This window comes from Camarhynchus parvulus, chromosome 4 (assembly GCF_901933205.1).
Source record: "Camarhynchus parvulus chromosome 4, STF_HiC, whole genome shotgun sequence".
NCBI classification, from domain to species: domain Eukaryota; kingdom Metazoa; phylum Chordata; class Aves; order Passeriformes; family Thraupidae; genus Camarhynchus; species Camarhynchus parvulus.
In genome coordinates this window covers 31,870,235-31,886,939 of record NC_044574.1, presented here as the reverse complement: position 1 = coordinate 31,886,939, position 16,705 = coordinate 31,870,235, and the positions used below count along the sequence as shown (strand labels likewise).

The 16,705-nt window shown below is 37.0% G+C and overlaps 1 protein-coding gene across 19 annotated transcripts in view; it reads right to left on the bottom strand.

The window, feature by feature from the left end:
• Window positions 1–16,705, bottom strand: part of SORBS2 (sorbin and SH3 domain containing 2) — a 144,690-nt gene that overhangs the window by 74,339 nt on the left and 53,646 nt on the right. For 17 of the 19 annotated variants that reach the window (XM_030947876.1, XM_030947879.1, XM_030947878.1 and 14 more), the window contains exon 3: window positions 3,722–3,771. The exons of 1 other annotated variant lie outside the window; for it this stretch is intronic. In XM_030947876.1, coding sequence (XP_030803736.1) covers window positions 3,722–3,731 — 10 coding nt within the window. In that variant the 5' untranslated portion in view covers window positions 3,732–3,771. Of the gene's footprint in view, window positions 1–3,721; window positions 3,772–16,705 lie in introns of those variants that run through there. One more of the 19 variants, XM_030947885.1, reaches the window with a different exon arrangement.

Genomic DNA, 16,705 nt, shown 5'->3' with positions numbered 1-16,705 from the left:
TCCTCTCCGGCTGAAGCTCCAATAGGGACAAGGGCACATGTGGACAGAGTGGATCCTTCCAGCAACTAACTGGGCTCAAACATCGAGTCTGCCACTCATTCCATGCCTGCTCTCCTGTGACAGCCCTGGGACAGCTCTGGACCAGGGAGGCCCTTTGTTCTTTGGGTCACCCTAATTTGTGTTCTTGCCTGCCCTTGTGTCCCTGTGCTCTTCCAGGCATGTGCAGACAGACTGGCTTTTGATGGCTCCCATGATGGGCCTGGGAGTATCCTGGCAGGGCAGGCTATTACTTGGGTTTCCTTTCCTTCCACTCTTGATCTGAATTCCTTTTTGCATGTGCTGATGAGTTTTTTACCACATAATCTACACTGACAGGTAAACCAATTATTTGGTTCTTTCATGCTGCTAAAATTAAATGTTTTGGAGAATGCCTGGAACTCAAGCCCAGCTAATTTACTTCAGTGATCTGAAAGTGGCTTAACAATCTGTTCAGGAACTCTACACGGACCCAAGAAATTATGTTCTTGTCTCCCAGACAAAAAGTAAGAGAATAGTCCATGTAATGACTTCCATTAATAATTTTAACAAATAGATAATATTAGCAGTCTTCCAGAACTGCATACTTTTCACTCTTGGCTGTTCTTTATGTGCTTCATCTAATGCAAACAGCTAACTTGTTTAATAGCTTTAAAATTAGATGCATTTATCAAAAATGATCTGTGTGAAATTCGGCCAAAATATTTACAGATGGACACTAAGAATCTGTTTTAACTATTAACTTCTATCCATTTCTTATTCCTCAATGCAGTTACCTCTCCTCAACATGAGCTATGCATGCACATATGCTTAATGAATAATAAGGACATTTATCCTGTGTTTTAATCTGATGTGAGTTTCAGGGGCAGCTCAAGTTTTCTGTGAGTTAGTTAATCAAGCAACCAAGTTAAGGATGTTAATCAGTCTGTGAAATACCTGAAGACTTACTGAAGAAACCCCCTAAATATAGCTTAAAATATGATTTTGTTGATGATTGCTTACTCTGGGTTTAAAAACACACACACATTCTATGAGACTATTTTAAATTTATGACAACATTTGAACTCCAAAAGGAAGCAGAAGACAAAGTACCCTTGATACTTCTGAAAAACCTTCTCTATATCTTACCTCTGCTTCTTTGCTTTTGCAAAAAATGTTTCATTGCCTTATGCTGCTGAATATTCCTTCCTAACATGTGGAACAGAATTAACATCAAATGCTAAAAAATCTCTCCCATATATGGTAGAGTATTGCAAACCAAAGCTCTTCAAAACATTTTCTCTGTAGACAAAAATATCTTCCGGAGGGTTTGCTGAGACAGACTGCCAAGTCTGCAGCCACAGGGAAGGAGCTCTGGATTAGAGGAACCCAGTCTAAGCAGTAGATTTACTTTTTATTTTTAAAGCTGCATATACATTAGCCTTGCCACTTCACCAGTTACTGGCATCAAGCTAGAGAGCCCATTTATCTGCAGGAGTCATTGATGAAACACATATTTTAAAAACAAACTAGTGGCAAATCAATAGTATCTGATAACCTACAATTGCACCATGCACAAATTTCTGTTATAAAGCAGTGAAATTAAAAAAAAAAATCAACCCCAAACCAAAGCTGTAGCACTCATGTTCAAAAGACAGCGTACTGTAGAAAGAAAAAAGGAAAAAAAAAAAAAAAAAAGGAAAGAAAAAACAGGAAAAAGGAAATAGCTAGACCAGAACAGCACATAGAACAGCTTCCACCTGAGTCACTCTCTTTCTTAATGAAGTAATGCTTTAGATAGGTGCAAGGATAGGTGTAAGACATCCACTTTTACACCCTACTCACATGTTTTTAATTTTTTTTACAGTCAGAAAACAATCTACCTCAATAGAACTGATAAGAATTGCCACATTTTGCCAATACCTTCCTTTCAGTGTGGCTGATAACATGCACATTAATATCAAGCACATAGAAGATGAAAAAAAATGTTTTCACTGTCCAAGTGCAGAGTAGATTAAAGTTCAACCTAAAATCATGGTATCTTTCAGTAACTGGAGAGGATTTCAGATGTGTTCAGGTCTTTAAGGTGTGTTTTTAAGGCTCCTGTGTGATCACAAGACTCCCAATCCCCAAGAAAAGTCATTCAGCTGCAGATTATTTAAATCTTATTTCTTCTCTCTTCAGAATTCATCACTTACATCAAAAATCTTAGTACAACATCGAACCAAGTCATACTTTGGGGCCACAGTAGGAAAAACTGGCAATTTACCTCTTTATTCATATTTTTTGAAGTAGAAGCTATAAAATTACCTCTATCATGTGATTTTGACTCATATGATGGCAATGCACAATGTAATTATAGTATGATGATTAGGAAAGTTACGTCTGAAATTACAGTTCTGTGAAACAAGTCGTATTTTAGTACTACCTGAACTATGCAGACTGACACGCTTAGGAAAGACATCTCCACCAAAAATGAGAAAGGATGGCACAAATTTCAAATAGTATTTTTAGAAATAAAAAATACACCACCTTGGTTAGGATTTGAAAAACAATTAAGGACAACCAAAACTTTGGGGAACAACAGTACACACTCAAACTAAAAATTTATTTTCTCCTGTTTATTTCTTTGTTTATTCTAACAAAGGTAGTGGTTTCAAGTGAATTGATATATTTTAACTTTGTATTAAAAGATATGCTCCAAAAATGGATCCTACTGAGTTTCAGTTGTCTGAGACAACAGGAAGCCATGAAGCTGGATTAATACAGTGATCTAGATAATGGCACCTATACCACAGAAAAGCTAATCCCTTTGACTTAGAGCATGCTGCTGAAATTCAGACTTCAGTGGTAGTTCTGGTCCTCAGGTCCCACATATCATGACATGCTGAAGCACTGTGGTTAATGATAAAGCCACTGGTTTGGAAAGGATGGATGGGTCTGTCCTTGCACCACAGTTAATCTGCAAACCAGACAGCTCACCTATGGAGTCTGAAAGAGCTGACTGCAACTGAAAATTTACACCTGAGTGAGGCCACAATTTCAGCAGTCTGCTTTCAAGAGGCATATTCCCTCTTCCAGCACAAAGAGCAGCACTATCTTATTGGCTTCAGAAGTTCAGGAGCAAACATTAGTATGTGGTCATAGATAACGAAGATAACTTTCTACAGAGTCCTTAATTTGGTCCATACATCTGTTACAGCAACTTGAGAGAAAATACAAAGCACTCTAAGTATAACACATCCTCAAGATTATCCTCAGCTGATATGCAAGTACAGTTTACAGCGATTATATGCCCCTTAATTTAGTGACAGTACAGAACGGAAATACGGTATTTTTAAAGCATGTGCATTTTCTTAGGAAAATGTGATGCTTTAATAACACTTTTCCATCACTGTTGTAGCCTCATACTATGTATTTTCACATAAAACATACACACACACAAAACTGATACTATTAAATTAAGCACACAAGTCTAAGCATGCACTTTTATTTTGTGTATCCATATATGTCCATACATAGAAAAACATGTATGTCAATTTTATATATGGAATACAAATGGACATAAGCAGGCATACTATTAAAATATCTAGCTTATTTTGAGTTCAGCACCAACTAAAGTACAATTTGTTTATGAAAATTCTAGTAAATATGGGATCTTCTCTGCTCACAAAACAACACAAAAAATCTCACAGATGCAGCATACCTGTGTTCATTTTGACACTGGAGGATTTGCTATAAAAGTCTTCAGATTTCCTGCGGAAAATAAAATGATCTATTAATTTGCACAGGACAAGAATGTGTGGTACAAAATGGCAGCAGAGCTTTTTGGAGGGGTGGAGAATCACTGTGATACAAATGGCAGTCCTATTTTAACACTGCTTTAATTAAATGGGTATTGCTTGTCCTTCCAAAGTTAAAGATGAGCTGTCACTTCCATTATAAGTCACCCTATTTTCAAGTGTTTAGTAGCTTTCTTGTAAATATTTGCTGTAGGATAAAAAAAACCTAGCAATTAACTTCTTGGTCTTGAAACTATAAACTAAAAATATTTTCCATACAGGAATGTGGAAATATTTTCAAAAGCTGCTTACAAGGTTTATTCACTCCTTTGCGCAAACTAAAAGATGTGAAGAGTAGATCTCCAAATATTTTCTAAGCAGCCAAAGTTACCAAGTCTTTTTCAACGATTTATAAGCAGATGTGGTTGTTTTTATCCAGTCATTTAATATGTCCCCCCAGACAACACTGACATTCTTAATGTTGCTTGATGTATTTCTATGCACAGAATCAGGACGTGTCTTGGTACTCACAGGAATCCTTATGAAAACTCCTAAAGGAGCAGCGAATCAGGTCACTTTTTAAAGACAATAACTTGCACCAAAATAATGTAAAGTGCACACGAAGGTTGAATCTATTTAGATATCCCAACTCTATACACTACTTACAAACAAATAGTAAAACACAACCAGCCAAACTATAACTGCAGAAATCTCATAACATGCTATATAACAGCCAACTTTAACCCACTGATGTCATGAGATGGAGCAGACACTGTTTTCCACCTACTGCCACTTTATGTCACAGCTTTATCTCAAGATGAAGTGGCATCTGCACACTAGCCAGTCTTAGCTGTATTGTTACATATACACTGTCCAACAGAATCTACTTCAGCAAATGGGCAGACACACTAGAGGCCAAAATACTGAGGGCTAAAAGAAAAATAATAATAAAAAAATTCTCCCACTGCATTATTCCCACATCAAGTTGGAGATAAAACAAAGGTAAAATCAGATTTTGTAATGTAATACAGCTTCAAAAAATAAATTAAAAATATAAACTGCCTGGCTATGTTGGAGTAAGTTGGAATGTATGCATGAGGGGCCATTTTTATGACAGGAGATTAAGGTACTAATTAATACAAGTAAACAAAATATCAAAACAATTCCAGTTTCAGTTCAACTCAACAGGAACCTTAAATTAACTGTACCTCTGAGGTAACATGCATATTGCCATATTCCCTTGTATTCCTAACAAGACCAGTCATTCCACTGCTCGAAAAAATTACTGTTTTTCAGAAACTATCTGATCTCTGCTGCTATTATTCAGTCAGTTTTGTGACAAAAAAAGATGTATTTTTTTGAGATTTCCTGATTTTTTGATAATTTTTGTATTTCTTGAGAGCTATAGAAATAAACAACAGTCAGTGAATGAAGTTTTATAATATTATTTTTATGCTGCAGCTATCAGTAAACTACTGCTGTGAATTTTTAAAAGCTCTTATAAAAATTAAGACAATTCTTTCTTTTTTTATATATGGTCTCTGACTGAAGTGTTGCATTTCTTTATCTGCTACAGAATATTCTTACAGCCTCAAATTCCCACTGCACTTTCAGACTGCTAGAGGAGACACCATTTCCATGCCTTCTTTTAGCTTGGAATTGAATTGCTGACCGTACCACATATAAGATTCAAAATGCAACATGATATTTATTTTCAGACCCAACAAGTACAGGACTCTTGGAACACTGCAGAGCTAAAATGACTTCTAGCAGGTGGCTTCGATATATTTACCCAAAGCATGCTTAACTCTTACTCAAGTTTTAACAGACAAAACTCAGTTTCAGCACTACAGCTCTGTACTCCTGACAACTTCTATCTGAACAGTTTAGGCCACATTGCTGACACCCACTGAGGGACCTCATACAAATCACTAATTTTTCCACATTAATCTAATTTTGCTGGAAAACAACTTAGTCTTGCATACCTAAAAGATATGCATGTAAATAAGGCAATCTAAATCTCACACATGCAAACAGCAGGTCTTGTATTTAATACTAAAATTATTTTGAATTCTCTGCTTCTAAAGAGCTAAAGCACCATTCAAATACTTAATGATACTGGAGTAGAAGCCAAATGAAATTAAATGCCATATGCTTGAAATAATTTTATTCAACATTGTTTCAATCAGTCTTTAAGATCCTTGCTTCAAGAAGGAAGTGGTAGGGGAGAAACAGGGAGCAAAGGGCTGGTTTTGTTTTGTAATTCAGCTCCTTCTTAATTTCCTCCTGAAAATTGGTTTTTGGGAATGGGTTTGCCCCTGACAGAGGCAATGAATGTTGCACTGGAAGCATCAGACACTTCAGTGCCAAGAGGCACACCCGATGACCAGCTGAGATACTCAGCTCTCAGCCAGCCAATGCCTGCAAGGCTCTGTGCACACAAAGCACCACTGCAGTGAGTGAGTTTTCAAAATCAGTCACCTGGATCAGGCTCATACCTGATCTTTGATGCTGTGGTAAAAGAACACTTAGTTTAAGCACAGTAGCAGGCCTAACTTTTGCAGTGGGAAATCCTGGATTAGTCTTCATGACATTCTTCTATAGTTAGCTTCATCTGGAAGAGCTAATGCAGAAGGAAATGAATGACTGTGCTAACGCACAAAACTGGGTCTGTTGGGTTGCATACAACTGCAGTTACCATTGCTACATTTAGTTTCACTAAATACATATCCTTGATAATATTGCAATGATTAACAGCTCAGAAACTCTTCGCACTGCAAGAGGTTACTGAAAAGACTTGTGGGAATCTCATTGACATCTGCTCTATTTTCTCCAGGAGACCCTGATATCTACTTGTAATTACTTCTGTTCTTGGTAAGTTCTGAAGTGTGGGGTGCTGAAGGAAAACATTCTGTCACCCCTTCTGTTCCACATTCATATGGAGCTATAAAAAGGGTTAGTGAGAAGTCAAGGAAGGTTTCCCCACCCTCAGTTTATTCATGAATCAAGATGCATGACTTGACTGTTGGGATTTAATTCCGTTCTTTTTCAGATCTTCGAGCACCTACAGACAATTAGGCAGAAGAACCATTTAGACACAGCTTTGTGCATTGTGCTCTCAGATGACCTTGCCTGAGCAGGAAGGTTGGACCAGGTGACCCAATGTGGTCCCTTTCAACCTTACCAATTTTGTTATTCTGTTATTTACTCTTTGACATTTCACAAAAGATATTATGAAAAGCAAATTTAAAATGCAATTTTCTGATAGAGTGTTTGTATTAATTCTAAATCTAATTCTAATACGTGCTGTTTATATCCTTCGTATTGAATTCTACTCCAAGGACCTTTGGTGAGAGGAGCAATTGATTTAGAACACAGAGTGCAGATGGATCAACGGCAGGATAGGTATGTGTGTCTGGTTGGAAAATAACAGATTTTCATTTTCTTAGGTAGAGAGCAGTTCCCAGATATCTGGAGAAGACAGGAGCTTTCCTGACTTGCATGAGAGGGAGCGTCAGACTTTCATTAATGGTGCTTGCCAGTTTCACACTTTGAGCTTGAGAGAGTAATCTACTTGAGAAAATATCTGCAAAGTTAAGGAATTGAATCAGTGGTGAATTTACTACAAGGATTGTTTATTCTATCAGTTTAAACATTGCAGGTGATTTACAAACACACATTCATCACAAGGCAGGATCCCATTTTGCATGAGGCAGTATATTCTTTTAATGCACATCATATTAAGACTCTGCAGAGCATTCCTGCTCAAGTCAATATCCTTCATATGCCAACTCATACACTCAGTGATGGAGGGTAAAAAAAGTATGAAGCATTAGTTCTGAAGGTACAGTGAAGCCGACTATTTCATTTCTCTCCCTATTTAAAAGAAATTCTTTCAGATTTTTACTGTTAGCAGGAAAACAACAACAATGAGAATGCAGTGAAAACTTGATAAACCCCAAATGTTTAGATTGTGACATCAACACTTGCACAAAGGAACAACTGTCCTGAGACTTCCTTGCTAGAAGAAGTCTCTCTTGCTGAGCGTGTAAGCAGGTAGAAAGCTTATATTCAAATATACTCAGTATGAGAAATGTTTGATGGAGCACAGGCAGATAATGCCTGTAATGCAAATGGCTCTCCCATGGTTCAAGGTTTATTAACATGCAACAAGAAGTTCCCAAAAGGGCAGAGGATCTTTACTAAAATCCAACACAGCAAGGCATATGCTGAGCATATGCTTTAGTATGTGCTTTATGAAAGCCTCACAGAACTATTTTTGTGCTTTATGTTAAACACAAGCATAAATACTTTTTTCCCTAGACCACACTGCCTCATCCTATAAGGATCTGAATACTCAGAAGCTAGAAGTCTAATTCTAATTAAAGTGTTTTCAGGTAGATAATCAAAGAGAAAAATATAGGCAGACAATTGGCATCGTTTCTGTAAATTTAACTTTAAAGTTTTCCTTAAAAGAAGGGATCCTCATGCTAAGTGCAGTGCCATTGTACATATTACACATATGCACATTATCTGGAAATGTACTCATTAGATCATTAAACAATTGGGATGGTGAATAATTTGTACATGGTCACAAACTTCTACTGGAACACAACAGAGAAGTCACATTGTACTCAGCAGCAGTAAGTGCGTGACCAGGGAAATCTCTACACATAAAAGTTCTGTTTCCTGGATCATCTGCAGTACTACAAACAAACTATCTTAGGCTGATATCTAACTTACAGCAGATCAGATATTTTAGCCTATTTCCTCAGCAAATACAATACTAACATTGTTATTCAGTGTACTGAAGACTTTGTGTTGGACAATGGCAGTCGGTTCTAATTCCCTTGTACAAATGTTCAAAGATAACAGATACAGGACAATCCACCACAGGAGTTTATGGCTGATCATTCTCTATAAGCACATCAAGACTGGATGTAAGTGGAAGAAATAAAAGCACTATTAACCATTTCATGTATCTTAAATGTGAGTTGAAAATTGTAAGGTAATTTCTATTTACGAGAATCATTAACGTCTGAAGTACTTGTCAGGAGTGCTCTGGTCAGACTTAAGACTCTGAACTTGTCAAGCTTATGTGAAAAATGTGACAGTCTAAACGCAGGGGAATAAATCTGATGACACAGGAACTTCTTTCCAGACACTTTTCCTAATGTAATTCCTCTGAGAATGCTAGAAATGCAAAATTAAGAGAAACTGGTATCATCTTTTCCCATGTTTCTTCATGAAACATAGAAAATTTATTAACTGTCTGATAGGAAAAGCAAAGACTACATGTTTCTAAACTTCAGGTTTCTAACATCAATCTTTGTTTGTGCACATAGCATCAGTAGAAAAAGTTCAAACACTTGCATTTAAATTGGTATCAACACAAGTCTCTCTCTCTAGAGAAAACATATGAAGCTCAAAATTTTGCCTGTCTGTAGCGTGATTATTACTAGATACTTATTTTGACTTGGTATGTAGTGAAAAACAAACAAAATTTCTGCACTTGGTTCTAAATAGGCACTTGCTGGCATGTCAAAATACTTCTCAGATACTTCAGTAGCAGAACATTTTCCTAAAATGACACTGCAACTATACGAGGATACCAAGGAAGTTATTCAAGCTGACAACATTCTGTACATTTTACTGGTTATTTTTACAGCTGCAAAAGGAACGAGGAGGACAAACTGCTGCTCTTACATTCTGCATCTCCTCCTCTACCACTACAGTAAATTTAATTAATAATTCCAGCCATGCTTGTGGTGTTTGTGATTTTTTCCATTATTTTTACTACTTCAATATAAATAAAAAAGGAGAAAGGTTCCATTAACTGAATGAAGGTCAAAAGTTCCATTAACTTCGTGACTCCAATTCACATTTCTTACCCTTTATCCAGGCACCTGCTACTGTTTTTAATACTACCAAATTTTAAATTTCTAGCTTTTAGTCATGGTTATTTTTGTTCCCTGCTTTTGTCTTCCACATCTGCTGTTGTTTTACAGGACCTGTATTTGATCAAATGGACTCATTCCATAGGCTGGAAATTATTTAAGATTACTGTATGGGAGCATGTCACTGACGTAAATATGCAGAGGATTGGTGTGCACAGATGTAATTACAAAAAACTCCACTCTAAGACAGATGCCTTAAAGGCATTCTGCATGTTCTTAGTACTTCTGAAAGTTTTCATTTTATCATGATGAAGTATTTGTCTTTTAGGAAATACAATTTTTAAACAATGGAATCCAGAATTCACCTCTCAAATCTTTTAGACAGCCTTTAAAATTTTATTTAAAGTTTAATTTTCCAGAAAATACAAATATTCCCAGAATATCCAACTATTTCTCCATCTTTCTCAAGACAAATATCATTAGAACTATGTTCCTGTCAAAAACTTATCATTGAAGGGTTAAATCTGGATTCTTTAGATTGCAGTAACTACCAAAGTTATCAGGAACATAAGACAGTTTTAGTTTCATTTCCAGAACTTTGCAAATTACTGATCACTTGAATGCTTCAATTATTGTCTAATTTTCTGTTTCTCTACAGTATGACAACACATTCTTGCTCTTTTTTATTAGGTATGTAATATATGTCAATTTCAGACTAAACATGCATAAATCTCTACCTAAATTAGAACTCATTAAAATAGAGCTTTTTCCCCCATGAGTCAATACCACTCCCTATAGAATCAGAGGAAATAGTGTCAATTCAAAAAAGAAAAGTCCGTTTCTGTTTGTCTCTGTTGGTTTTGTCTTAAATATAAAAATATGCTTCCCTTAACTCCTGGGTAATGACATATATAGCAAAGAGAGGTGGACCAATGGGTGAGGTGATACAAGACTCCTTAATATATTCTTTATGTGTGCTGAAGGAGCAGCATTTTGCTTTAACCTTTTTGTAACACACACATAAAACCAGAATGAATAACTATAACTTAAAACACTAACTAAGAAGATACCAAGTGAAAGATTTGAATCCTTATTATTTTCTAAGACATTAATTTGAAGGGATTGTACAGGAAAACTTTCAGTACCCCTCTACTGAGTACTTAAAACTTGTGACCAATTTTGGCTAAGCTTGACAGAGATGCAGAGGTCTTGGGAACATTGAAGGCTTACAAGTTCCATTAGGAATTCTCACAGAGAATAAAACCTTACCAGAGCCAAGTGGGCAATATACTACAGCATTGTTAGATAAAGGTGAATTCACACAGGAAGGAAGACTTAGGAGCTCTATATGGATAAATGCATAGACCTTATAAACACAGCCACAAAATTCTCTCCCACACAGAATCCAGTTTAATTTGCCTTGTTAGGCAGGAAGAAGACAACAAAAACAACCAAAATATTTCTGCTGTCTAAAAAGGTGAAGAGTTGAACCCAAGCTTTTTCCATTACATTCATTCCAAGCTCTGCATGGATTGATGACTAACACAGTTGGAACTCTGAACTGTCTTGGTGTGATTCAACTCCAAAGGGTGTTTCAGCTTTTGCAAGCAGAAGGAACTTTCTCCAGCAAAAGGGTAAGTGTCAAAGCCTGACATCCACACAGGGGCTTCACTTGAGGTCAGCTCTACTCTGGCCCTGCAGACCAGAATCAGAACTACTGACACATCTACTTCAGTGTCCTCCTGGCACAGAAACATGTGAGGCTCCTTCCTTGAACCACATCTCCCAGTTTAGGTTTGTTGGTACATCTGCAGATCTACCCTGTGAACCCAAAATGACAAGAACTAAAGAGCAATAAAATGTGGGAAATAAAGATCATAAGATTTTAGTTTAGATTAAAGAGTTGTGAAGCAAAACCTAGAGTAGATTTATTCACTGTTGGTCTGAACAGACATATGGCTTCTTCAGTTCTGCAGCAAAAGAAATACTTCTGGTCTTTCAGTCTTCATGCTGACTTATATCACAATGCCTCAATCCCTAAATGACTCATCAGTGACAGCAAGTCAAATGCTATAAACCTCTATCTTCTATCCCTGCTATAAAGCCTGCCTTACACCATGCAGTGTATCTCATTAACTCCTAGCACATTTTGCCATTTCTCAAGAATCATAGCACTGCTTTGCATAGCTGTAGTCCCATTGGAGACTTAACTGTTTACAGGAAAGATATTTAACAGCAGCAATACTATTGTTCTCTCAAAACAAAGGAAAGCTCCTTATGTACAACACACAAAAACCAGAATAATCAGCCTTGCAAGCTTGAATTTGAAGGTTTTGCTGATAGTGCATTTTGCCTTTTCCCATGGGGCACAATCACCAATTTTCATTTCTTATAGTTTCACTCCTCCAGATAACAGACATCAAAATAATGCCACTGCTACTGTTTACAACACGAGTATGTGCACTGTACTGTCAGCTGATTTCAGACCTCATGAAATCCAATATGCCTCAATGTTATATAGAACAACAACAAAAAAAAAGCTACAATTCTTCCTAATATAAATAGCCAAAGCAAGAACTACCAACCATTATGGTTGGGAGCATAGTTAACTCATGTCAATAAAGAGTGTTAATATTAACTATCTGTACCTGCTAGCTGAATTTCAAAAGTTCTAGACATTTGATAAATTTCAGATTGTATGCTTATCCTTCTCTCTCCCTCTCAATACCTTATTTTTCACCAGCACATTTAAGATTTCTGCTAATGAGCACATCCTTTACTGATTCTAGAGCAAATCAGAAACCGCCAAAAACTAAAACTCACTTAAAGATTAAGCAGAATGTTATTGGAACAATTGTGAGATGGCACACAAAAAGGGTTCATTCTTCACAGAAATATTGAAAGAAAACACCAGAGGTTTGTGCCAGGCTTGCAGCAAACATGGGACAAGGTTAGGGATCACCTGAGAGGCGACTGGGTGCCTGTACATCACTGCCAGGTGTGGCTGTGCAGAGCATGGAGCTGCCTGCCAGTCATCCACAGGTCAGAGCTCTCTGTGCTCTTCCACAATAATGTACAAGACCCACTACCACTGGAATGAAAAGGGAGAGGCACAAATGAGGATGAGTTTTCACTCTCTTAGTTCCCTATTACCAAAGCAAACTGTGCTAGCAAATGGAAGAAGCACCCTGAATAGTCCGCTACTGACTCCATTCCTTACCCCAACCTTCTCTCACATCCCATGAAGAGATCCTGTTTGTATTCTGGAGGAGGCCACAGATTTGCAGAAACAAGTGTTTATAAAACAATTGCAATAACTACATCTACAGAGAGGAAACAAGCTGAATGAGTACAGCTAACATTATCTGGCATTTCCTACCACAGCCTTCACAATGCCAAGGTAATTCCTTTGCCCATCACCCTCTAGATTTTCTTTCCTTGTGAAAATAAGGGGAAATACTGAAGTCTCATTATCTGGCACCACAGGGACACCCAAATCACTTCTCTAGAGCCATTAGACAAACATCTGCCTTCTAAGCTCTCAGCCCTAGATCCCTTCCTAGCCAGTCTTATCTCTCTCAATTCCCAGCTTGCTGCCACTACTCTCCAAACCAAACTCCTCCTTCCCCTGCCAAAGGCAATTTGTCACAGTCTACTGCCCTTATTCCCTCAGTCTTCAAGCCAGGCAGCCTTGTCCTCTGTAAAGACTGGTCTATAGTGGGTCTGAAAGAATAGCAGACACCAGCACCTCATTTTCAGATTGCTCTAGCATTCATTGCAGTACCAACTACATGAATAGTCCCACTCATTCCCTATACTAGCCCTGGCACTTGGAAGCATTCAAGTACTCAATTCTAATTTTCCATTCATGTGCAATGGGAATAGGTTTTCAGAGTCTGCTTTTGCCAAATCTCTACTGAGCACCTGCAAACAGATTTTTTGGTGAATTTTTGCAACGAGAGGGAAAAGTCACATTCCTATCAAAGCTGTTAAAGTTTTTCACTGTATTCCAGCCAGTGAGTCCAAATTTAGTTAAACTATAGGTGACCAGAATTTTTAACGTAAACGAAACCATTATATTGCAGAATCATGACCTTTAACTTTTGACAAGAAAATTGAAACAGAATATTAAATGAGAAAACGATGATAACAGTTAAACAGACAATGGGTCTGCTGCAGCTAGTTAACAGAGGCTACCAGCGCCGTTCTAAACAAAATGATTGAATATTTTAGTTTTAAGACGAGGTTTGTTTCATTATTACAATGATATATGACAGTACATATACAAAGCCTTTTCTGCTTTCTAACCACCTAGTGACATTTTGCCAAGGGTATGTTCCCAAGAGCACTGATGGCAACAGGATTGAGTGGGTTTAGCACTGGTTCCAAATGCAGTGTGTTACATCAGATTAGTTCAAATGTACCTGCAGCAGCCCCAGCTCTGACACCACCACAAGTGCTATTTAGGGCTCATTGTTCTGCTTGGTAAGTGTCACTCAGCTAACTCAGGGAGTGCCTGCACATGGGATGGTATCTGTTTCAGGAAAACACATAGATCAGTTACATGCCTTGCTGTAATACCAGCTGTTCAACCTCATCAACTGCAGTATGAATAACAAAAAGGGGGATAGATGACATAATGCAGCATGACAGAATATCTTCCTTCACATACTACCCCCCAGATTACTTAATATAATTATTAAAATTATGTCTTCAGCTTAATCTAGGGTACCCAGTGTCTTAATGTCAGTTTTACAGCATTAGGCATTTTTATGTGTTTATTTATTTTAAACTGGCAACAGTAAGTGCCATTCCCTTAGCAGATGTTCTCAGTTCCCACACTCTTAATTATAGTTTTATAACCACCTACCATACAGTGCACTGAAGCAGTGCGTCATTTTGAAAGCCACTGTTACTTGCTCATTAAATTCCCCTGCTTTGTAGAGCACAACTGATTTCAGCTGTATGCCAACCCACATGCACCTAACAGAGACCAGGCTTCAACTCCTGCACATGTATTTCACGTGAATGTGCACAAGTTAACATGGAGGCCTGCTAATTTTGTTTAGTAGTGTTTTGAAGAAGAAAACATCATTAAGGTAAATGCATTTTATGATTTTAATTAATAAACTACATTGATTGTTAAGTGGCATAACAAGTTACAGCAATTTTTCCACTGAAGATGAAATTTATTTAAAATAGTTTGAAAAATGGAAATTTAACTGTAAACAAATCTTACTATCAACAAACTAGACAGAGAAACATGGATAACACTGTTACCTTTCTATTGCTTTAACTCACCACTGTATGAAAATCTAGAACTTTAACCAGGATTCACACCTCACACTGAACAGTGATGGGAACAGTGTATGTTCCAAAACTGTCATAGAAGCCTGTAACCTCCTCCTTTCAGCTTAGCCATATGAAAACCTACAAGGTTTTTGTCAGGAAGAAGTGTCAGGGTGCTCTGTCAGTTCTTGGTTTCCTCAGCAGCTTTCTGGGATGTTTTTCAGCACTCATAAGTTACTTACAAGCTACTGGGCAGCAGCCCAGCGATCCTCACAATGGAATACAGCATCTTTGAAGTTACCATTTCCAGAGTTTTCTGCAGACAGAAGAGTCTGTAGAGGCAATTGCTAAATTTTAATTATCTTACAAATTCCAGTCCTACATAGTAGATTGGTAAAATTTTTAAATCTTTAAAAAATCATGGGGCTATAGGCCTGAAAATATACTCACTATGGAATTCATCAATATCTGCTTCATAAGGATTTTTATATTTAATAGTCTGGCTCATAGCAATATTATTTAGAAATTGTTATTTCACAATCATTCAGATCCAAAAAAGTGTAATTAGTCACATGAAACAGCAAGAGAGGACTGTATGGCAGATGGGTATAGAAGTAAGCGTCTACTTTTTTAAAGGATGCAACATTTAAAGGACCAACGTTAATCAGATTTAAGACATTTAGAGTGACTCAAATTATTGATATTTCACCTGAACTTTCTGAATGAAAAGGAAGAAGGCTTAAACTCGCACTGCATTTTTAAACATGCATCTTTCTCATCCAATAAAGAAATTATGCTAATTAGTCTTGAAATTTCCTGAAGTCATGAAATAGCTATCTGTGAAAAGCTGTCAAATTAATAAAGTTAATGAACTGAAAACACGATTGCTTTTTCATTCTTTACAGCAGTTACTGGTGCTGCTTACAAAACACAGTGCACAAGAAATCAGAAGCCTAAAAAAAGGAATAATTTTTAAAATGTAAAAAGCTAGTCCAAAAAAAGCCATCACCTTAAATTGGTCCCAGGAGATGTAAATACCCCCCCTGAAGATTAGTAACATTTGAAGGAGTAAGATGTTCTTTCTCCCATCTAAATGAAATGGTATCAGAGTACTTCCATTCAGAAAATGAGATAATTCTGAAAGTCCATGCATGAACAAAGCCTTTAAAGGAAATTTTTGACCAAGACAGATTAGTGTTCTGATTTCTATTTCAAATAATTAAAAATTACATACTTCTTGAGAAATTAACAATTTTAGAGAATAAATGCCCTGCATTATTGCTGTTGCACATCAATTTTTTCTTTCTATTCTAATGTCTTGCTGAAATTCTCTACTTCCCTTTTTCAGTACTATAATTCTTTTCAGACTTAGTTGTCATCTGTGTGTCTAACACCACACTGTCTCACTTTCCTGGCATCCTATCCTCATTTCTGAAGGTGATCTAAGATAATTTTTCTCCTCTCCACTTGCTCTAAGTATTATCAATGTCATAGGTTCAGAAGTTCCTAAATTAACTCCTTTAATTTCAAAGGTGTGGCTGTGAACCCCTCTCTGCTTTCTGGTATTTTGGCTGTAATTTCATCCCATTCTGTTTTACCTCTTGGAAGCCTCCCTCTCACTCAAAATCCCATTCTGAAGCATTGCCCCTGTTGCTGACAAATGTGCACTTCTTTATAGGGTTATTCTAATGAACACTATGTATGAACACTCCCTCGTAAACT